We start from the raw sequence: 25078 nt of genomic DNA, 5'->3' as shown, positions 1-25078 counted from the left end.
CTTTTTTTTTTTTTTTTGAGTCAGAGTTTCACTCTGTTGCCTAGGCTGGTGTGCAGTGGCATGCTCATGGCCAGCGCAGCCTTGACCTGCTGGGCTCAGGTGATCCTTCTGCCTCACCCTTCCAAGTAGCTGGAACTATAGGCATGTACCACCACGCCCAGCTAATTTTTTGATTTATAGTAGGGATGAGGTCTTGCCAAGTCGCCCAGGCTGGTCTTGAACCCGTGGCTCAGGCAATCCTCTCTCACCATGACATCCCAAAATGCTGGAATTATAGGTGTGAGCCACCGCGCCCAGTCTCATAGCACTTACTTTTTAAGTGGATGTTTATGTTTCTGTTTGTTTAATGTTAAATTAATGGCCAAAAAAGACGCAGAAAATGCCGACACATAAAGTAGTTCTAGATATAAAATCCATTTCCCTTCAGTTGTTCAAAGAATAGAGACAAATTTAAAACATTAAGTAGAGACAGAAGACATCGTTTTTTGGTAATAATTCTATTGCTTTGTTAGGAAGGGAATGCATCTGAGAAAATGTGACTGTTAGTTCTCCTTAATGTTCAATGCATCTTCATTTTAAACCTATAGTTTTATGGGTATATACCACTTTTTTACATTTTTAATTGATTTGACATGAAAAGACCCATTTTCTAGGAAAGAATCATAGTTTCTCAAACAGGAGAAAAATTATGTTAAGAGAGTGACTAAAATAAATTACATTATCCCAAATATTCCTTTAAAAATTGTGGTCTAGTACTTTTATTAAAACCCAAGAGATTCATTAAGATTAGTAATATGCAGGGCCAGGTGCAGTGGCTCATGCCTGTAATTCCAGTATTTTGGGAGGCCAAGGCGAGTGAACTGCCTGAGCCCACAGGTTCGATACCAGCCCTGGCAACTTCGCGAGAACTGTCTCTACAATAAATAAAGAATAGCCAGACATGGTAGCATGTGCCTGTAATTCCGGCTACTTGAAAGGCTAAGGCAGAAGGATCACTGGAGTCCAGCAGGTCGAAACTGGGGTGGCCGTGAGTGTGCCACTGCATTCCAGCCTGGGCGACCAAGTGAGACTCCAATCCTCCCCAAAAAGTGAACAGCTTCTAGGAATTTTAAGACCTAATACTTTGAGAATAGAAAACCAAGCTCATGGTTAAGTGTTAACTTAGTGTTAATAGGACTGATCCAGCCACTTGGCTTTTTCTAAGTGGAAAGGCAAGCTAAGAGTTAATGAGACTAGGCCTTAGCTGATAAGTCCTCTGAAGTGCTGATGGAAGACTAATGAATGCTGAATAGGACCTGAACTCACATGCCTGAGGCATTACACCTGCCAAGGAGGAAGACAAGCAGAAACATTTCCATATGTTTCTAATTGGGGGGGGGGAAGGGGGGAAGGAAAAGGAGCTAAAGCATATTTTAAAAATATACTATTTCAGTAGTGAGCTCAGGTCTCCTGCAGTCTAGATGCTGGGCCACATTTTCATTGTTGAGAAGACATACTTAGGTTGTTCCAAATAACAGCCACTCTTTAGAAGGTCAAACAGTTCAAAATTGGGAGGAAATACTTTCAGATCAAGTATTTTTTTAAAAAGTATCAGGGGAAATCTTAAAGTGTATTATTTCAGAAGAAATTTTGTTTGCTCAAAAAAGAACCCGGGGCAGAACACAGTGGTTCATGCCTATAATCCCAACAGACACGGTGGGAGGACCACTTGAGCCCAGATGTTCAATACCAGTCTAGGTAACACAGTGAGATCTCCTCTCTACAGAAAAATCAAAAAATGAGTGAGGCATGGTGGTGAGTGCCTGTAGTCCCAGCTACTCAAGAGGCTGAGGTGGAAGGATTGCCTGAGCCCAGCAGATCGAGGCTGCGGTAAGCTGAGATCATGCCACTGTACTCTAGCGTAGACGACAGAGTGAAAACCCAACTCAAAAAAGATAAAGAAAAGAAAAAGTTAATATAAAAGCAAGTCCTGCTTGAAGAGAATTATTTTAGACTTTTTCTCCAGCAATACAGTTTTCATTATGGTTTTCTGAGGCATGGGGGTAGGAAGCTGTCCAGTGGAGTCAGACTTCTTTTGGCTTCACTTTTACTTCGGAGCCCTCAACACTGCTAAACACTGGGACCCCAGGGACAACAGGGAGGAACAAGGGTATTAAAACATTTAAAACGCCGGGCTCGGTGGCTCTGCCTGTAATCCTGCGCCTTTGGGAGGCTGAGGTGAGTGGATTGCCTGAGCCTGTGGGTTCGAGACCCGCCTGGGCAGCGAGACCTCATCTCTGCAATAAATCAAAAAATCAGCCGGGCATGGTAGCGCATGCCTGTAATTCCAGCTACTTGGAAGGCTGAGGCAGAAGGATCACCGGAGCCCAGCAGGTCGAGGCTGCAGTGGCAGGAAGCGGCCACTGCACTCCAGTCTGGGCAACAGAGTGAGACTCCAACTCAAAAAAAAAAAAAAACAAAAACATTTAAAACAACTGTCCTAGGCCAGGCATGGTGGCTCATGTCTGTAATCCCAGCACTTTGGAAGGCTGAGGCAAAGGACTGCCTGAGCTCAGGGGTTTAAGACCAGCCTGGGCAATTTGGTGAGACCTCGTCTCTACAATAAATCAAAATATAAGCCGGGTGTGGTACCATGCACCTGTAGCTCCAGCTACTTGGAAGGCCAAGGCAGAAGGATCGCCTGAGTCCAGCAGGTCGAGGCTGCGGTGGCCCTAAGTGTGCTACGGCACTTCAACCTGGGAGACAGAGTGAACCTCTGACTCAAAAAACCAAACAAAAACAAAACCCCACAACTATCCTGAAGGAAAGGCATAGATGTTATGTTGTTCAAGTTAAGGAAATCTAATTTTAAAACATATAAGGCTACAAAACAGATTAATTTGCTCACATCTCTTAGCATAGCAAAAGCATGATGCTAATGACAACCAAGAACCTTGGGAACTCTAGCTTTATTTTTTTATTTTTATTTGTTTTAAGTCAAAGTCTCACTCTGTCGTCCAGGCTGGAATCCAGTGGTACATCAGGGCCACGGCCCCTTGACCTGCTGGACTGAGGCGACCCTTCTACCTTACCCTTCAAAGTAGCTGGGACTACAGATGTGTGCCACCGTGCCCAGTTAATTTTATGATTTATTGTAAAGACAAGGTCTCACCATGTTACTTAGGCTGGTCTCTTTGGCTGGGAACTCTAGCTTTAAAGGTCTATAGTCAGAATGAAGAGCAATTTCTATGGCACCTATTTCCTAAGCTTGCAAATACCCCGTGTGATTCCCAAGGGCCATAGTGCATCACAAATCTTTTCATTGCAGGTCTAGGTAAGAAATGCTACAGTGAATGTATCTGGAGTGCAGAAAGTGAATTTCTCTCCTTCCATTTACTCATTTACTCTATAAATAGTCAAGTAAAACACTATGTGAGCTAGGTTCCATGGGGAGAATTTCATAAATGACATAAGAAATTAAAAGGCATTTCAGAAATCATTCAGTTCCAAACCCTTCATTTTACAGGTGTAAAACTAATACACCAGAATAGTTAACGTCCCTGTTTACTCTCTTATCTCATTACCTACCCAGTTTTATTTTCTTCACAGCATTTAACACTATCTGAACTTATGTACACATGTATATATATCTATATGTATTTTCTTGTTCACCTCACTAGAATATAAGTAACCTGAGAGTAGGCATCTTTACTTTTCATTCATTGCCATACCTTCAATTTTTAGAACAGTTCCTACAGCATATGGTAGGAATATTTTTCAATCAATATTTATTAATTATATAACCAAAGTATAGAAAAATGAGAATACGTGTTGGAATGTCACACTGGGACTTGTGAGAATCTAGAACCACTGTGACCATTACTCCTAAAAAATACCACATTTGAGTTGTATGAAGTAACAGAACCAGTTACCAAGGAAAAGATGAGTTGGTAAGAAGTAAACATTTATTTGATAACATAACACATTAATTTTTCGGGCATAGCACTTATAAAAGCAGATAACTGTCACAAAAAAATATATACTAATTTCTTCCCAAAGCAATGTCCAGAAAACATGCAATTCATATTAGAACACCTCACTAAAACTAGAATTGATTTGTTACATACTTTTTATATTATTGCTAGCATCATAGTATTTGTTACACCGAAACCTCAGATACTAAAAACTTCAGCAGCATGCATCTTAAGTTCCCGATGAAGGAAGATTTTTTTATAAAAACTCCACCCCGGCCAGGTTCGGTGGTTCAGCCTGTAATCCCGTGCTTTGGGAGGCCAAGGTGAGTGAATTGCCTGAGCCTGCGGGTTCGAGACCCGCCTGGGCAACTTGGCAAGACCTCATCTCTACAATAAAACAAAAAAGTTAGCCGGGCATGGTAGCGCATGCCAGTAGTTCCAGCTACTTGGAAGGCTGAGGCAGAAGGATTGCCGGAGCCCAGCAGGTTGAGGCTGCGGTGGCCGGGAGCGGTCACTGCACTCCAGTCTGGGCGACTGAGTGAGACTTCAACTCAAAAAATAAATAAATAAATAAATAAAATAAAGTTTTAGTCAATATATATGAATATTAATTCTGATTTTAATAAACAGAGTTCTATTAATTCAGGTTATTTTGTAGCAAATATATTAGCAATGAATGTTATTTAAGTAGGTCTTAAATAATAATTTTTTGAATCCCAATATAGTTAACCATCTTCTCTTTGCCATTCCTCTTCGAAAACAGAGTTTACTATAAGCAAATAAAAATAATCAAGGCTATTAGGACAAAGAAACATAAGAAGCAAGATTTTTAGTACCAAGTTTTTAAAATATTCTTTCAGTTTAATGATGCCCATTCACTTATTCAACAAATATTTGCTTAGCACCTGTTATACTATTCCAAGCACCTTGCTAATGATTAGAAGAAAAAGCTACCAGAAATATTCATATTTGAAGAGAGAAAAACTGAACAAGATCTCTTGAACTTCCAGCAAATGTGAGAGATTACAAAATTTTTCAAAAAGATGTTTCAACTTACATTTTGTTCCTCTGGTTCTAATTTGGGGATTTTGTGTGACTTGCGCTCTTCAGATCTAGATGAGTCATGCTTGTTGCTTTTTTTCCTCTTTTCTTTTCTGCTTTCATGCTTTGACTTTGTGTGCTCACTTGCCTGTACTTCATTTAAAAGGTCTCCACAAAGGGACGACTCAAACAATTCCCTGCCATTCTGGATAGTTTTGGTTATTTTTAGTTTAATTTCAGGTGAGCCAGTCTTCTTTGGAATCACAGTTTGTGGTACCGAAGGAGGAGGTGGTGGCTGTGGAGGGGAAGGTTTTTCCAGAATTTCATGTGGCCTTGGGTTAGGAATTTCTGAATGGTAATAGTCAGTGGGGCTAAAGTTTCTAACTGCACCAAAGCCATTGGCTGATCCATTGGGATACTGATTATATGACTGGTATTTGGTTTGAGTTTCATACATGCTGATTGATGGTGGATAGCCATTTGTGAGTGGAGGAAGATCTTCTGTTGTAGGTGGATACTGAAAGCCTTGCTGCAAGGTAGCTTCATATGGTGTCTGGCCACCATCTTCAGCAATGTCACTGTTGTTATCAAAGGCATCCTCCTGACGAATGTTGGCGGAGTCAATGAGTTGAGGTGGTTGCTGAATTGTGTTTCCCATGATCCCTTGCATGAAAGAGAAAGAGAAATCCATTGTTCTGCTCCAGCATCCTTAACTTTCCCTTTCTCTCATCGGGCCTAAGATTATAAAAGAGGAGATTAAAAGGTTTTAATATCCTCATAGGCTAGAGGCTAATCAATTGAAAAAGGATTAAACTAAAATGTTTTGAACCCAATTTTTATATCCAGATATGCACAAACATTAAGAACTTACAAAACAGACAGCCAATGTAATTCTGACACAGGACAAATACTTATCTTAAATGCTTTCCTGTTCTAAACTCCTAATTACTTTCACAACAAATGGGGCAACAAAATTTTATCCTCTTTGTCAAAAGGCAAAATAGTTTTGACATTCCTTTCTGTTTCTAAGTTACAGATTACAAATCTCAGGTTAAAACTGGTGTTTGCTAAATAAGCAGTATCTGACACATACAAATTAGTTTCCATAAGAGCTTCCTTTGAAATAATTCATGTTTTGTCCAGTGATTCTTTTTGGTATTACAAAAATAATAAAATTGTACTGTAAACATTTTAAATACAAAAGTAAAAAGGTCTAGCCTGAGCAACATAGCATCTCTACCAAAAAAAAAAAAAAAAATTAGCCGTGGCACATGCTTGTAGTCCCAGATACTTGGAAAGTTGAGGCAGAAGGATCACCTGAGCCCAGGAGGTTGATGCTGCGGTAGGCCATGATTGTGCCACTGCACGCCAGTCTGGGCAACAGAGTGGACACAGACAAAAAGGCCTGTTTCTCATCATTCTCATTCTTCTGTGCCATAGACAACTACTGTAAACTTTGGTGGGTATTCTTCTATATCTTTTTCTGCATAGTTACATACAAAATATTAAAAATAAAGCTTATTCTTTGATTTACTTATTTAACTGAACATATCCTGGATATATTTCTACATCAGCATGTTTAGGTAATTTTCATACATATTCATTCTTTAAATGGTTGCATAGTAAACAAATGTAGTATCTACCATAAGGTACTTAACCATTTGTATACTAATAATCAACTAGTTGCTAACAATTGTTTGATAATAAAAATAGGTCTATTCTTGCAACTATATTTTTGTACATATGTGTATTTCTATAAGACAGATTTGAAATTTTGATAGATACTGCTTGTTCTATAGGCTGTACTATATCAATTTATACTCTTACCAATAGTGTCTGAGGATGCCAGATTCTCTACATGCTTGCCAATATCTAGTTGTTTTTAACAAGTGCATTATTAAGCAGAAGCATCTGGGGTACTCATAAAATGCACATGTCAGGGTCCTGAAGATTCTGATTCAATAAATCTGGGGTGGGGTCTAGAGCATGAGTATTTTAAGACCACATCCCAGCTGTTATAATATTGATTGGATCTTTGTGTTATAATCATTGCATTATACCCTTTCAATTATGGTACCTCCTCTAGAAGGTGTCTAAAGGTGTCCACATTATGTATTAATGTTATAATAGAGATAAGCATCTCTTATAAGTGCTACAAAGACTACCCTGCCTTGTCATAAGGTTTGATAACTCATTTCAAGACAGGATTAATGAACAGCCTACATATTTTGATAATCCCATAAACATTTCTTCTAGAAAGCTCTAAAGTAGGGAAGACAAACAGGTTTTCATTACTGTATCAACTCTGACAAACTGATTTACTAGCATACTGTGAAAGATTCTCAGGCTATACGAGTTCATTCCTACTAATACTACTATTGATCCATTATTATAATTATTAACAGTAGACTAATTAATGTCTGCCATCTTGTTCAAGTAGGACTTACCATAATAATAAAGCAAGAAACCCAAAACAGGAAAGGGAAGGGGGAAACAAAAGCCAGGGATACACTTTTCAAGGTGTATCCTATCATACAGCTGCTGTTTGTTTTGCTATTAATAAATGGAGATAATTTTAGCAGTTCTAAAATTGCAAACAAATGAATAATACAGCACACAAGAAATTAAACTGCCTGTATTGCTTTACATGGGGGCAAGTAGGTAGAGAGTACTCTAATTTCCTTGGTGTCTTCTCCAGGTCAAGCACTTGATACATTATCTCATTTAATTGTCACAACAACTCACAAGACATGTACTTGTGATTTCTGGTCCACGGTTTAAAAAAACAAAACAAAATATGAGCTTCAGCAGGGCTTGGTAGCTTGTTTAGACCACAGGGCAAAGGGCAGAATTAGAATTTGTATCTAAGCACGTCTGACTCCAAAGCCCATAATTTTTAACAACTATACCACTTGTCTTCCTCAGCTATCAGCTCCAAGTATTATTTTCTTTTCTCTTCCTTTCTTCCTCTCTCTCTCTCTCACTTTCTCTCTCTTTTTGAGTTGGGGGTCTCAGTCGGGGTTTCACTCTGTCCCCAAGGCTGGAGTGCAGTGGCATGATCACGGGTCACCACAGCCTCTAACTCCTGGGCTCAAGTGATCTTCTGCCTCCCAAGTAGCTGGGACTACTGATGTGCACCACCGTGCTGAGCTAATTTTAAAATTTTTTTGTAGAGACAAGGTCTCACTATGTTGCCCAGGCTGGTCTTGAACTCTTACACTCAAATGATCCTCCCGCCTCAGCCTCTCAGGTTTTTTTTAAAGAGATGGAGTCTCACTATGTTGCCCAGGCTAGTCTTGAATTCCTGGCCTCAAGCAACCCTCCTGCCTTGGTGTCCCAAAATGCTGGGATTAGAGGTGCAAGCCATTGCACCTGGTCTCGACTTTTCGTTTGCTCATGTACTTTATTCTTTGAACACTGCCAAAATAACAACTATTCTAATAACTGCCATTAATACTCATACAGCATTTCATATGTGTCAGGCACCATTCTAAGTGCTTTACATACAGTACCACATTTAATCCTACCAACAATCTTCAGGTAGATATTATCTCTCATTACAGATGGGGATTTAGAGGCACAGAGAAGTTAAATAACTTATTTACCTGCATATGACTGGTAATTTAATTGACAGAGCTAGGATGCAACCCAAGCAGTCTGGTTCCAGGTAGTCTGCTCCCAACCAGCATACCATACTTACTGATAATACTTAATAAATTTTAGAAATAATTTCTTCCTATTTGGTTTAAGAACTGAAACATTACCCTAATTTGACCTTGGCAAAAATGTATAGCTCACAGCAGCAAACATAAGAAGGAAATGTTTTAAAATTCTTTTAACACACATAGGGCAACTATGCGGGTAGAATTCAAAAGTTCTCATTCATACTTCCAACTTGAAGGCAAGTTAAATACTGACATCTAACAAAATGCAAGCTGTGTTTTTGGTTCTTGTAACTCTCATATACAAGATCAGTTCCAGATTAGTCTCCCAAATTATAGTCTACAGGGTTTTCAAGCATTTGTATTCAGAGACTGAGGTTTCAGATGCTTTTGATTTAATTCCAAATCCTTTAAGAAGTTTGATATTTTTCCCCTTTTTTCTCATCTAACTCAAAATATTTCATTTTAGTTTGAACTAAGAAAAGAAATAGCATTACCATCATACAATTATATAAGAGCTCACAAGCAGAGTGTAGTCATATGCATTCTTATTTGATCCTCAAACAGACTTGAAAGGCTAACAGGGCAGGCACGGTAGCTTCTTGGGTTAGATAACTACCTTGAACACTTGAGATACTGACTTTCCCAAGACCACTAGTTAGTTAGTGATGAAGCCTGAGAAAGAATCAATCCTGGGTTCTTTTTCACAATATCCCACTGTCACAGAATAACCAATGACCTAAAAACTACACTATAAACTTAAAAGTTATTCATTCAAAACTAAATGCACTGTCCTTTCCCTAATTCAGCTTCTCTTTGGGACTACACTAGATCTGTCCCTGCTTCCAGCATTTTTCTAGCTTCCCACATCTCAAGGTGATTGACTTTTCCCCCTCTGTCAAGCCATATGTGCGGTAAGTGTCCAGACATTGCCTCTTTTCCCCATATCTGCCTTCTTTCTGCCCCACTTCCAGGGAGAAGCCCCTGGGGTTACCATGTTATACCATAAACCAGTCATTGAGCAAATCTTTGATTTTCTTCCCAGACCAGGTCCTCAGCACCCTATCCTGAATTATAAATAGTTCTTGCCTCTAACTTCTTTCTGCACAGCAGTTAGATGACACTTCCTGAAACCAAATCTATTCCCATTCTAAGAAACTCTAAAGCTTCAGATTATGCCAAATCCCTTTCACGTCTTTCAAGGTTTTCTATAACTTGACTTTTTCCTACCAACTCAAACTGTATGTGCATGAATGGATTTTTCTAAGCATCCACTGAGCCAGATAGCTACAACCTGTGACCACAATATACATTGTTTAATCCTTTGAAGCAAATTATTATTCCCATTTGACAAATGAGAAAGAATGGAACTCAAAAAGATTAAGTTAGCTGGGCTCGGTGGCTCAGCCTATAATCCTGCGCTTTGGGGGGCTGAGGTGAGTGGATTGCCTGAGCCCGCGGGTTCGAGACCCACCTGGGCAACTTGGTGAGAACTCATCTCTACAATAAATCAAAAAAAAAAAAAAATTAGCTGGGCGTGGTAGCATGCGCCTGTAGTTCCAGCTACTTGGAAGGCTGAGGCGAAGGATCGCCGGAGCTCAGCAGGTCGAGGCTGTAGTGGCCGGGAACAGGACTCCAACTCAAAAAAAAAAAAAAAAAGATTAAGTTATCTGCCCTTAGTCACACAGCCAATAGAAGTTGAATTAAGTGGTAACACTCTCACCTTCTGACTCCAGTACTTCACTGTGCTCTTTACATGGCAGTTCCTTACCTCCTGCAAACTATCCGAACTTCCCTCTTTTTTTCAGTACGCCCCATGCCCATAATCCCAATGCCTGTCTGACAGCTCCTCTCATCTTAAAATGTCTAATGATAAACTCTTATTTTTTATTCTACTTAAATGTACCTTTCCCCCAGTCTTTCCCACCCAAAACAAACAAACAAATAATTAAATAAATGAAATCATCTCTGAGTCACCCAAGCCAGAGCCTGGGCATAGTAGTGCATGCCTGTAGTTCCAGCTACTTGAAAGGCTGAGGTGGAAGGATCACCTGAACCAAGCATGTCAAGGCTGCGGTGCCAATGAGTGTGTCACTGTATTCCAGCCTGGGAGACAGTGAGACTCCAACTCAAAAAAAAAAAAAAAATTAAAAAATAAAAATAAAAAGTACATATGCTTAGAGTAAAGCAAATGAGGCAAAAATTCAACCGACTAATCTAGATGCTGACTGTAATACTCTTTTCTTTCTTTCTTTTTTTTTTTGAGTAGGGAGTCTCACTCCATCGTCCAGGCTAGAGTGCAGTGACACGCTCACAACCACCACTGCATCGACTTGCTGAGCTCCAGCGATCCTTCTGCCTCAGCCTTCCAAGTAGCTGGAACCACAGGCACGCACCACCATGCTTGGCTAGTTTTTTTGATTTACTTTAGAGATGAGGTCTCACCATGTTGCCTAGGCTCGTCTCGAACCTGTGGGCTCAGGCAATCCTCTTGCTTCAGCCTCCCAAAGTGACTATAATATTTTTATAGCTTTTCTAAATGTTTTAAAATTTTTTAAAGTGCCAGGCACAGTGGCTCAAGCCTGTAATCCCAGCACTTTGGGAGGCCAAAGCAAGAGGATGGTGGTGTGTGCCCAGAGTTTTGAGACCAGTCTGGGCAGCATGGCAAGATCTCATCTCTACAATAAATAAAGAAAAAGGCCAGGAGTGGTTGGCTCATGTCATTAATCCCAGCACTTTGGGAGGCCAAGATGAGAGGATTACTTGAGCCCACAGGTTTGAGACCAGCCTAGGCAACTTGGTGAGACCTCATCTCTACAATAAATAAAGAAAAATTAGCCAGGTGTGGTGGTGCATGTCTGTAGTTCCAGCTACTTGGAAGGTTGAGGTGGAAGGACTGCCTTGAGCCCAGAGCCTGGGTGACAGAATGAGACACTGACTAAAAAAAAATTTTTTTCTTAAAGTAAAAAGTTGGAAAAAATAAAAACAAATAATTTGGCTAGGGTTAGGAAGAAGTACTGAAAATTAAAAACTACAGGCACTTCAAGTGGTAAGACAATCTGTTAAATGTTGGTACCATATTTTGGACAACCAAGTCAAAGGGTTCACATTGCTATATTTTCTACACCAAGAGGGCCATGCTTTTTCATATTATGCCTCCAAATAATACAATAGTACAGCTCAGAAAGCAGTTTTGGTAATTTAAAGGAAAGATATTCTAGGACTCCAACTAAATTTCTTTACATAGTGATTTTTATGTGCTGTGGAGTCTGGCAGCCAGTCTCCAAAAGCAGCAGACATACCAGCTAAAACAATGATTTTGATTTTACTGAATTAGGAGGCTCTTTACTGAGCACTGCAGTTGAGAGTAGAGGTTCAGAAGAAAACTGCTAAGTTCAAAGTCATACTTCAAGGCTTGTTCGCTGTGTGACTTTAGGCAACTTACTCAGTATCCCTAAACCTTGGTTTTTTTATCCAGAATCTGTGGATACTTGTAATTGTCTACTCTGTACAGGGCTGTTGTAAAAATTAAGAGTTAAATCCAAGGCCAGGCACGGTGGCTCATGCCTGCAATCCAGCAGTTTGGGAGGCTAAGGCAGGAGGATCGCTTGAGCCCAGGAGTTCTAGACTAGCCTGGCAACATAGTGAGATCCCCTCTGTACAAAAATGAAAATACAAACAAAAAATATTAGCTGGGCATGGTGACACATGCCTGTAGCCTCAGATACTTGGGAGAGAATGAGGTGAAGGATTGCTTAAATCCAGGATGTCAAGGCTGCAGTGAACCTTGATGACAGAGACCCTGTCTCAAAAAAAAAAGTTAACTCACAAACAGCACTAAGACAGTACCTAGCAATAGAGTTAGAGCTCAATACCTGTTGGCTGTTATTATCATGCAGTGCAACACTGGGCACACAGAACTAGTGAAAAACGTGATCTCTGACCTAAAGGCATTTTCAATCTCTTTAGTAAGACAAATATAGGATCTTATGAGCAAGACTCATCAAACAGTAGTAAACAATGTGAAATAAGTGATTAAGAATTAAATTGTGTCACCACTACAATTACAGCAGACATCTGAAGAGAAAGAACAATGCCAGGCAAGGAGGTGATTAGGCCATGACAGGCAGGATGTGGAAGCAAGGTGTTTTTCACACACTGCTTTTAAAACCACTCAGTATAGGCCAGCAAAAATTCACACGTTTCTCCTTAATAAATCCTTGATAAAGACAGTGTGTTTAATATTTTATTATTAAAATAGTAATATTAATGGCTAACACTATGTGTCAATACTATCCGAAGGGTTTTACATGTGTTGCATTATTTTACTCTTCAGAGCTCCCCTTTCATGAAATACTATTACTATCTCCACTTTACAAATAAAAATTCAAGGTCAGCATGATTTAATAACTTGTCTACAATCACACAACCAGTAAATGAAGGATTCAAACACACTCTGTTCCACAGCATCGCTCTTAACAAGAAAGCTTATTTCCCATAGTCTCTAAATATGGCAAGCAAATAACAGCAACAGCAGCAAAAATGAAAAAATACCTCACAATTCTCTACTGCCACTCCCCAAAAGTAACACTTTGGTAGGAGACTAAATAATCTTACTAGTCTTCCATCCAGTCTAATCTGTACTTTCAAATACATGAACTCACCACAAAAGACAATTTCTAAACAATTCACCCTCTAAACAATGTTTTCAGGTCTATAAAAAAAGATCAACCAGCGGCCTCGGTGGCTCAGCCTGTAATCCTGTGCTTTGGGACGCTGAGGTGAGTGAATTGCCTGAGTCCACGGGTTCGAGACCCACCTGGGCAACTTGGCGAGACCTCATCTGTATAATAAATCAAAAAATTAGCCAGGTGTGGTAGAGCGTGCCTGTAGTTCCAGCTACTTGGAAGGCTGAGGTGGAAGGATAGCCGGAGCCCAGCAGGTCGAGGCTGCAGTGGCCGGGAGCAGCCACTGCACTCCAGTTGGGTGACAGAGTGAGATTCCAACTCAAAAAAAAATAAAAAATCAACCAATGAAGACATTTTGTTGAAGCTGTCCATAGACAGCTTTAAAGCAAAAAAAAAGTTGAGAACTGTCAACTAAATCTTTAGGATTCTTATTTATTTACCAACTTATTCATGATAGTAGGAAAATTTACAGAATGCTTAAGCCAAATCACAGGTACAGTTAAAAAAAAAGGAATCACATTATGTGATTCAGATGAACAACTCTCTTTGGTAGAACATATTGCTGGATTCCACCTTATAGAATTACACATTGTGCTATGTGTGTGTGTGTGTGTGTGTGTGTATGCATTTTTTCTATGTTTAAATCCCTGTCTCTTCTCAATAAGAGAAAACTTTATATTTTATTGTACTTCAAAATTATGTTATCATTACTTAAGCATTTTGGAGTCAGAAGTGACTCTAAGGTGCCATATGAATTGCCTATTTTTGTTTTCAGATACAACTACCTCACAAGTACACTCTTAGGATAATCTGTAAGTCTAACTCCATTGCTTTCCTGATTAAAATGTTTTGGTGGATTCCCAATGCTCAGAAAAAGCCCAAACACCTTGACTGACAGAATACATATGGCCCTCTGAGTAAGGTCTCTACCTACCTGTTCAACCTCAAGTCACTAGATTACTGTGCACACTATGATTTCATTCTTCTGTGCCTTTACTAATATTATCTCCTATTCATAATCTGTCCTTTTACTTTTTTTTTGCTTGAATCTTTATCATCTTTGGAGTAAAAAAGGTCATTTCCGAGAAGTAATCACTTAAACTCTAAGTTAGTCTAACTTTCCTCTGTGTTCCTATGCATGCCTCTTAGAATTAATCATGAAACAATCTGTTTAGGTGAGTTTTCTTAAGAGCAGAAAGTAATTCTATTCATATATATGCTCTTAGAACCCAACTCAAGGGTTACAAGAAAGGCTACAATGAATCTTTCAACTGAATTGTGTAAACTTAGGGGAGTTATTACATACAAATATATAAACATGCTTTAAACAGTTGAGGGCTGGGAGCGGTGGCTCATGCCTATAATCCCAGCACTTTGGGAGGCACAGGTGAGGACTGCCTGCAGTAAATCAAAAAATTAGCCAAGCATGGTGGCGCACGCCTGTGGTTCCAGCTACTTGCAAGGCTGAAGTGGAAGGATCACCTGAGCCCAGCAGGTAGAGGCTGTGGTAGCTGTGAGTATGCAACTGCACTCCAGCCTGAGTGACAGAGTGGGGGGAAAAGAAAAAGAGTTATTGAGAGTCTTTGCACAGAGATAGTGAGAGAATATAAAAGCAGTTCTGAGCCGGGCTCGGTGGCTCAGCCTGTAATCCCGCGCCTTTGGGAAGCTGAGGTGAGTAGATTGCCTGAGCCCGTGGGTTCGAGACCCGCCAGGCAGCGAGACCTCATCTCTACAATAAATCAAAAAATCAGCTGAGCGTGGTAGCGCATGCCTGTAATTCTGACTACTTGGAAAACTGAGGCGGAAGGATCGCCAGAGCCCAGCAGGTCGAGGCTGCGGTGGCCGGGAGCAGCCACTGCACTCCAGTCTGGGCAGCAGAGTGAGACTCCAACGCAAAAAAAAAAAAAAAAAGGCAGTTCTGATCTCCTCAGGTAATATCCTTGGCAAACAGTGACAATTGCTTACTCAGATACCACTGAAATTCCTTGTATTTCTGGGCTAAACTTTCCAGCAAGGTGAGAGCCCCAAGAGACTGGCATGAAGTCAAATGAAGTTCCAAGGAGAGTGTTAACTCAACCAAAGACCCCCCCCAAAAAGATTGTAAATACCTGTGCATATATATATATACACCAACATATATATATGTATATAAGAGTGTATGTGTGTGTGTGTGTGTGTGTGTATACTCTTACACAAACACATCTATTTAAAACCTTGTTGTTATTAATGCTGTGGGTCTCAAATCTAAAACGTGAAAGTTCTCGAAATACAATTGTCATAGTCACAGTTAATTGAATCAGCATGAACATCAATCTTTATTTTCCAGAGCTATTCCAGTAAATGTAATCAATCATAGTACAAAACAACGTGTACTTGATACATTTTAATTTTTACAGCTAGAGAAAAATAGCAACATATAATGATTTCCACAACACAGAGGAAGAGGGTGGCCTTCCTTTACCCCAGTATAAACAAGGGATCCAGATGTTTCTTTAAGTGAATTGTTGCAAGGAACATTATTCAACATTTATGATAAGCCCACAGTCTGAATACGTTTCCACAGCAATGGGAAGGGCATGCATGCAGACAGTATACAGTAATGAATCAGCCATGCTGGTTCTTAAAAACCTGGCTTTTTTTTTTTTTTAACTGTTTGGCAATATCTGCAGCGAGAATATTTTTAAAAATTTAGAGATAGTGTAAAAAAATTAGAGGGTCATTATGTTTTAAAATTTAAAAATTGAAATGCAGTACATAAAAGCAAACAAGTATGGATTATTTGGAGCATAGAGAGAAAACTACCATATATATTCATATATAGATTTCTTTTTTTTTTTTTTTTGAGTTAATGTCTCACTCCGTCGCCCAGACTGGAGTGCAGTGGCCGCTCCCAGCCACCGCAGTCTCGACCTGCTGGGCTCCGGTGATCCTTCTGCCTCAACCTTCCAAGTAGCTGGAACTACAGGCGCATGCTACCACGCCTGGCTAATTTTTTGATTCACTATTGATATGGGATCTCGTCAAGTTGCCCTGGTGGGTCTCGAACCCGCAGGCTCAGGAAATTCACTCACCTCAGCCTCCCAAGGCACGGGATTACAGGCTTTTTTCTCTTTTTTGACTTGGAGTCTCACTCTGTTGCTTAGGTTGGAATGCAGTGGCACACTCACAGCCACTGCAGCCCTGACTTGCTGGGCCCAGGCGCTGAGGTGATTCTTCCACTACAGCCTTCCAAGTAGCTGGAACCAAAGGCGCATGCTACCATACACATCTAATATTTTTGATTTACTGTAGAGAAGAGGTGTTGCCATGTTGCCCAGGCTGGTCTGAAACCTGTGGGCTCAGGCAATCCTCTTACCTCTGCCTCCCAAAGTGCTGAGATTACAGGCATGAGCCACCATGCCCAGCACATATACTGATTTCTAACTGATCACTTACTGTTTCAGTGATCCTAAATTTGATGCTGTATTTGAAATCAATTTAATATATACATATACATATCACTACAACCAATCCCTCCAAATATCTTCTTTAGGCTGGCATGGTGGCTCACACCTGTAATCTCAGCACTTGGGGGAGCCGAGACAGGAGGATTGCTTGAGCCCATGAACTCGAGACCAGCCTACCTGCACAGGGAGACTTCATCTCTACAAAAGATTAGCCAGTGTGGTGGTGTGCGCCTCTAGTCCCAGCTACTCTGGGAAGCTGAGGTGAGGATCATTTGAGTCCAGAAGATTGAAGCTGTGGTGAGCCATGACTCTACCACTGCACTCCAGCTTGAGCCACAGAGTGAGACTCTCAACTGCAAAAAAAAAAGAAAAAGAAAAAAACTTCTTCAGAATATGACTCACACTTAATGATAGAATAGGAAGATCTTTGGATGACAGCATCAAGGGAAATTCTTTTTTTACTATTCCCCCGCCCAATCTACACTATGAAGAAAATGGGGGGACAGTTAGTCTTTAAAAAATATGGTCCATTATCTTCAGTGCATGGGTTTGCTAGAGTGAAACCAGAGCCTGTAAATGTAATCAATCATAGTAAAATAGAAAAAACCTAGCCAGGCTCGGTGGCTCAGCCTATAATCCCACGCTTTGGGAGGCTGAGGTGAGTGGAATGCCTGAGTTCGCAGGTTCAAGACCCACCTGGGCAACTTGGCAAGATCTCATCTCTACAATAAATCAAAAATTAGCTGGGTGTAGTAGTGCGTGCCTGTAGTTCCGGCTACTCGGAAGGCTGAGGCGGAAGGATCACCGGAGCCCAGCAGGTCGAAGCTGCGGTGGCCGGGAATGACCACTGCACTCCAGTCTGGGCGACAGAGTGAGACTCGAACTCAAACAAAAAAGAAAAAAGAAAAAACCTGTAGCACATGCCTGTAGTTCCAGCTACTTAGAAGGCTGAGACAGAAGGATCACCTGAGCAAGTTGAGGCTATGGTGGCCATGAGTGGGCCACTGAACTCCAGCCTGGGTGACAGAATGGGAATCCAACTCAAAAAATGGAAAAAGAAAAAATCTGAGAGAACATGCTTAACTTATAGGAAGATGCTAAAATCCTCTATTCAGGGTTTTAAAAGATACTCCATTCTTTTCGGTTCATATATTTGTTTTAAAACTGTAAGCCACTCATCCTTTCTTGGAAGTAGGAGATAAATATTTTTAAAGAGCCCAAGCACACACCTCTAAAAATCAGCAAAAACAAACTGCTATGAAGTATGAACAGAAGCAAGTCAATTTCTGCCCTTTGAAAGTGACAAAAATCACGCTTTAAAAAACCAGTATTCTTCATTTGCAAGCCATGTGTCCTTTCTAATCACATTTTACACCCTGCCCAATGAACCAAAAAAAAAAAAAAAAAAAGCAGGGGTGGGTGGGGACTTATGGGGAAAATAAAGAAAAAAAAAATCAACCAATAGGTTCTAAGAACTTGATTACGCCCCTGTAGCACCCCCACACACCAAAAAAAGGAAATGAACAACAATGTTTCTCTTTTATTCACTAAAAGCAGCTAGAATGATAGCATCTAATCTAGCCCTCATTATGGACAAAAAGCAATAACCAAGTTTGGTACAGTGACTATACAACTCAATGCCAACCTTTCAAACAAAATGAATCCTGCTTGAAAAATTTTTTTAAGGAAATACAAAAAGATTATAAATGGAAGAGGGGTTGATCCATTTGTCTTTAAATTATTTTATCCTTTGAAGGAACAAACACGTTGGGCGACAATTTTTAAATATTTTAATCACAAACAAAATAAAGTTGCTCTTAATGGCATCCAAGTGTTTTACAGTTGGTAGTTATAGTTACCAAAAAAGTTTTAACCACAGTAGTACAAAAGCAAATTATTTCTGACTGGTCATTTTCTCTCAAACAATTTGTTAAATTCTCATGGTAATGCATAAAAATGGACTTCTCAGACTTAAGACCATTATATAATGGTATTAACTCTACGGGCACTTAACACATTGTTAGTTCCCTTGCAGCTTTTTAAATAAAAATTTGAGGATGTCAAAATTACAAGGTTTGAAAATACTGCTGGTCAAACTTTGAATCATATAAAGAGGTTTACTAACCATTCTGCCTGAGGCTGATTTTGTAAGTTTAAGGATATGATTTAGGGGGAAAACTGCACTACTTTTAGCAGTTATGCTTAATAAAACAATTCTCCAAATGACACAAAAGGCTTACAGTATTTTAGCATGTAAAATAAATGTTCTATATTAATAAATCTTATCTGGGTATCTTGACTTAAGGTACTTTCCGAGGTAGCCTTTTAAAAAGAACTCTAAGCTGCTGACTAATTTCTGGGTTAAACTGGAAAATCTGCTGGCTTAAAAAATAAACAATTCAGGAAACAATATATTCCCTTTGCATTTTCATGTAATTTTACTCACTTTCCACCAAGATACAAAAGAAATCATGTGATTTTTTTTTATACAACTACTCACAATATTCATCTGAAACAAAGTAGTCTTGCTCCACTTATACATAATAAACTCAAGATGTATCAACAGAAGTTACCCTTCTGGAACAGGATTTGCTACATGATATTTTGTCATTAACGAACCCAGCAAAAACACAAGAAGGGCCACTCTTTTCAATAAGTGGGGAGAAATAAAATGTTAATTCAATGCTTGATCAATAGAATCAAAACAAGATAAAATATTTTTGTCTTTTTTTTTTTTAAAGAGATGAGGTCTTACTACATTGCCCAGACTCGAATGCAGTGGCTATTCATAGACACAATCATAATGCACTACGGCCTCAAATTCCAGAGATACTCCCAACTCATCCTCCAGACTAGCTGAGACTATGGGCCCACACCACTGTACCTAGCTTGTCCTACTTTTTTTCATTTCTTTTCTTTTTTGAGTTGGAGTCTCACTCTGTTGCCCAGGTTGGAGTGCAGTGGCACACTCACGGCTACCCCAGCATCGACCTGCTGGGTACGGGCGATTCTTCCGCCTCAGCCTTCCAAGTAGCTGAAACTACAGGTGCGTGCTACCATGCCCGGCTAATTTTTGATTTATTGTAGAGAGGTCTCGCCAAGTTTATTGTAGAGAGGTCTCGCCAAGTTGCCCAGGCGGGTCTCAAACCCTCAGGCTCAGGCAATCCACTCACCTCAGTCTCCCAAAGGTGCGGGATTACTGACTGAGCCACCGAGCTCGGCTTGCTTTTTCTTAAATGTTTTAAAGGTCTACTTTTAACATTAGGGCTTTTAATCCACCTGGATTTGGTGTGTTGTCTGATGAGAAGCTACGTTTTTTTTTTCTGTGTGGACAAGCAGTTGTCCCAGCTCCATTCTTTGTGTCTTCTGTGTTTTTTCCTTCCTACTCTGCAGTGTTGCTTCTCTCACATGCCATATTTCCACAGAGGCTTGGTTCCATGTCTAGGATCTGACTATTTTATTGTCTATCCTTTCTAGTACCTTAACTTTTAATTACTATAGCTAAACAGGTAAAGTTTTTTATTTTAAACTCATTTAACATGTGTACAAATAATGTGCATAATTCTTTGGATGGGTTTATAGATTTCTTTGTTGTGAAACATGCCCCCTTTTTTAAAGCATGCTTTTTTTTTTTTTTGAGTTGGAGCCTCACTCTGTCACCCAGACTAGAGCGCAGTGGCCGCTCCCAGCCACCACAGCCTCGACCTGCTGTGCTCCGGTGATCCTTCCACCTCAGCCTTCCAAGTAGCTGGAACTACAGGCGTGCACTACCACACCCGGTTCGAGACCCACCTGGGCAACTTGGCAAGACCTCATCTCCACAATAAATAAAAAAATTAGCCAGGCGCGGTAGTGCGCGCCTGTAGTTCCAGCTACTTGAAGGCTGAGGTGGAAGGATCGCCAGAGCCCAGCAGGTTGAGGCTGCGGTGGCCAGGAGCAGCCACTGCACTCCAGTCTGGGCGACAGAGTAAGACTCCAACTCAAAAAGAAAATAAATAAATAAAGCAAAAACAAGAGGAGGTTTTTATGAATTCAGAGTGAAGAAGGATTTGTAAATATAAATACTCGGCATAAAACACAAAGGAAATGACCAATGAAATCAATATTAATTTAAAAAGCTGTATGACAAAAGACAACACAAACAAATAGAAAGGTAACCCCCAGCCTGGGAGAAGACAGGCACAATGCATCAAAGTAGGGTTCTACCTCCACCTTCCTTCCAACTCCGCTGGTTCTTGCTAGTTCACCGGCTCTACCTCATCACTCTCATCTGATAGAACAGTAGCTTCCTATCTGCTTTCCTGCCTCCAATCTTCCCTCCAAAACACTGACAGCCCCTAGCCAAAACCACTCATAACAGTCATGGCTCTTCATGCCTCAGAACAAAACCCAAAAAGCTGAAGGCCCTTATTGGGTGGGAGAATACTCAAAAAGCTTTTCCAGACTCCCCTCCCACAGCCTCTGCAGCCAGGTCATGCATTCCCTGCTATTGGCACAGCTTCCCTCCAGCAAGTCATCGCAACACTGAATACTCTGCCTAGGGCCATCTTGACATAAAGGAAGGGCGTGTGTGCAAGTGAACATGATCTCAAACCACAGGTGTAAGAAATGACAGTAAATACTTCATTATATCAACTCTGGATTACAGCTGCTGTTTAACTGCCCTCTATGGGCTGAGACAAAGTTGGGCCCAGGTTCAGGTCAGCTCTTCCTTCCCACTCTGTAGCTCCTACAATGGGAAGGAGACCAAAAGTTACAGACAGGTTGTCCCCACTCCAACCTACACAGGCTTCTCTAATAAAAACAAGTATTTATTGAGCACCTATTAACCAGACAGACACTGACTAAGCACTGAAGTTACAAATGTGAAAATTCAGAGACAGTCCCTGCAATCACACATCGTGCATTGCTGGAGAAAGGCAACAGAAGGAAAGTGCTGATACAGCTCAGAAACCTGCTCTTGGTAAGATCCATTTATTCATTTCCTTCCTACTGAGTGTCTGTATTATGTCAAGTCCTGGGTGTTACAGATAAAAGATGGCAAGAAGAGTCCCTACTGATAGACAGGAGCAAGTGCCCTGGATGACAAAGGGAAACATGCAGGGTTGAGGAACTGGACGAGAGGACACAGGGAAGGACACAGGAACTCAGACATTTCCAGGCTCAGGAAACAAGTTCTAATCTGTGGTGGGAGGAAGAGGAGCTCCTTCTAAAGACCTAACAGTAAACCTGGAAGAGACTTGCAATTAAGAATTCTTCTTGGGACTGGGAGCGATGGCTCATGTTTGTAATCTCAGCACTTTGGGAGGTGGAAGCGAGAGAAGTGCCTGAGCCTAGGGATTTGAGATCAGCCTGGGCAACTTGGCAAGACCTTCATCTCTACAATAAATAAAAGATTAGCTGAGCGTGGTGGCACACACCTGTAGTCCCAGCTACTCAGGAGGCTCAGGTGGAAGGACTGCCTGAGTCCAGTAAGTCCAGGCTGCAGTGGCCGGGAGCATGCCAGTGCACTTCAGTCTGGGTAACAGAGCGAGATTCTGACTCAAACAAACAAACAAACAAAAAATCCCAAGCAAACAAACAAAAAAAATCTCTTCTTGGCTTCTTATCATGGGTTTTAAAAGATCTAAATTTCTAGAAGGGCTTTTCTTGCTATGTTGCAAAACCAAATTACAAACATTTAATGAAAGCACAACACACAATTCTTGGAAATAAAAGCAACTTAAATGACAGAGAACATGGAGAGACTGGAAGTTCACACTGAAAACATGAACTAGTTCAACTCTGATTCTTAAACGCCAACCACAGTGCATGGCACATTATCAATTCCAAACAGAGGGGGGTATTACAATAAGGAACTCAAGACTGGATTAACAATTTAAATATCTTAATGTTAGCTAATACCATTAAGTAACCAGTGTTACTGAAATGGCACAGGTTATTTGTTAACAGCATGCATTAGAACAGAGTATACAGATTTGCTTTTTTCTTCCTAAGAAAGGATTCATGAATAAAACTTAGAAAATACCTTTGATATGATTATTTGTCCAACACAAAATCAAACTGATAGCAGGTAGTCAGGTCACTGAGACAAAAACACAACAAAACAAAATTTGCCCAAATTATTTTTAAACTTTTTAAAAAGTTTAGTATGTAATCTTTTAAAAAAATTTACCAAGTAATCTTTTCATCAGAAAAATAAAATGAGTAGAAAACATTTTATTAAGTGCTGGAGTATAAACATATCATCCAAAAGAGTCACAAACTGACATTAAACATTTACATAACCACATTTAATATAATGCTCTCTACCATGAAATCTAAAAATAATAATTCTGCAAGCATATATAAACTACCGACAACATATTATGATTCATATTTCCCCCAGTGGGCATAGTAAAACTACAAAGCTTTGTCTTTGGTATTAGTCACTAACAGGAAGAGAAGTTGTCACATTATCATGGTTGAACGTAACACGTTAAAAAGAATCTCAAACTCTAATAAAATGACTTCCCTTTTCTGTATCATTTATAGACTAATATAAAACCTGTGTGCTCAATACAAAAAATCAATTCATATTAGAATGTCATATTATATTTTAGGTGCTTTGAGTAACTTTAGTGCTCAGAGAACTGCCCAATGTGTCAGATACCTGAAGTTTACATTAGTCTTGAATTTCCAAAACAAGGTGTAGCAGTGCCTTCTTCAATCATGGAAACAAACACAAAACAAAACAACTTTAACAAAGGTGCTGGGTACTTTCATGTCTTGTTCACTGCATATCCCTATCCCCTAGCCCACTAAGCAAAAGAAGAAAGTTGCTAAATGAGGCTGGGCACAGTAGCGTATGCCTGCAATTCCCGTGCTTTGGAAGGTCGAGACAGGAGGATCACCAGAGCCCAGGAGTTCAGTGAGGAGGATCACGAGAGCCCAGGAGTTTGCCGAGGTGAGACCAGCCTAGGCAAGCCTAGGCAACGCAGCAAGACTCTATCTCCATACTAAAAGAAAAAGAAAGTGAGCTAGGTGCTCAATGAATATATAGAGGCAGCAGCAAACAATCATGTAATGGAGAGAGTAATCACAAGGATCCTTATAAGTCAAAAGGAAAGGGGAGAGTCAGAGATGTGAGAACACTGTGTTACTATTCACTTTGAAAATGTAGGTAGGGGACCATAAGTCAAAGAATGCAAGTGACCAGTAGAAATTGGAAAAAGCAAGGAAACAGAATCTCCCGGAGAGCCTCCTCAGGGAGAAGAAACGCAGCTCTGCTGATATCTTGATTTTAGTTGGTGAGACCCATGTTGGACTTCTGACATTCAGAAATAAGAATAAATCTGTAATGTTTTAAGTCACTTGCAATTTGTTACAGCAGCAGCAGGGGCTTTTCTGAAGGTATTTCCACCACTTTGCCTTCACAAGTTTCATGAACATCCTAAACAACATGTAACAGGGAGAAGGAAAATCCTCTTAGATTAATTAATCTAAGATTTGGGATACCTAAAATATAAATATCACTTTAAAGAGAAGTCTTAGCTGGGGGTAGTGGTTCACCCTGTAATTCCAGCACTTTGGGAGGTGGAGCCAAGAGGACTGCCTGAACCTAGGGGTTCGAGACCAGCCTGGGCAACTTGGTGAGACCCTCATCTCTACAATAAATCAAAAAATTAGCCAGGAGTGGTAGCATTTGCTTGTGGTTTCAGCTATTAGGAAGGCTGAGGTGGAAAGATTGCCTGAGCCAGTGGGTCAAGGGTGCGGTGGCCATGAGCTTGCCACTGCACTCTAGCTCGGGTGACAGTTGAAATTCTGACTCAAAAAAAAAAAAAAAGTCTTCCCCCATCATAACAGTCCTATCTAAGGATACAAATATGCTAATGTGACCTACAACTAATTTATCCCAGGACAGCTAGGAAAAGCCATTCGATTTTAATTGCTGGTAGAGTGTCACTGTCACCTTCCACACACACAGAAAAAAACGAAAATAATTTCTCCCAGTTTCTTGTCACAGCCACTGCTGCTTTCTATGCTCTTGAGTTTACTTTCATTCTAGGGGTAGATCTAAGTTAACGCAATGACTGTCAAGCCATTACTATGTATGACACAATAATATATTATGGGTCTTTTTATTACTAAAATACTGTATTTAAAATTTTTAACATCTGGCAACCAAAATCTCTGAGCCATATTACATTTTGTGGTTGATTTTCACAAAAATATATAGGGAGAAAGCAAACTGTAAAGGTAAAGATAGTACTATAGAGCCATCTCTATCATTTTTTTTTTTTTTTTTT

At 40.1% G+C, this 25078-nt stretch overlaps 1 protein-coding gene and 1 pseudogene across 1 annotated transcript in view; one reads left to right on the top strand and one right to left on the bottom strand.

Moving 5' to 3' along the window:
* NSD3 (nuclear receptor binding SET domain protein 3) overlaps positions 1 to 25078 on the bottom strand; it is a 109877-nt gene that overhangs the window by 70316 nt on the left and 14483 nt on the right. The window contains exon 2 of the mRNA XM_008072363.2: positions 5011 to 5729. Coding sequence (XP_008070554.1) covers positions 5011 to 5685 — 675 coding nt within the window. The 5' untranslated portion in view covers positions 5686 to 5729. The remainder of the gene's footprint in view (positions 1 to 5010; positions 5730 to 25078) is intronic.
* LOC110594407 overlaps positions 8850 to 25078 on the top strand; it is a 22961-nt pseudogene continuing 6732 nt past the window's right edge.

This window comes from Carlito syrichta, unplaced genomic scaffold, assembly GCF_000164805.1.
Source record: "Carlito syrichta isolate Samal-C Ts95f unplaced genomic scaffold, Tarsius_syrichta-2.0.1 Scaffold315142, whole genome shotgun sequence".
In the NCBI taxonomy this organism is placed as follows: Eukaryota; Metazoa; Chordata; class Mammalia; order Primates; family Tarsiidae; genus Carlito; species Carlito syrichta.
This window is presented reverse-complemented; position numbering and strand designations above follow the sequence as displayed.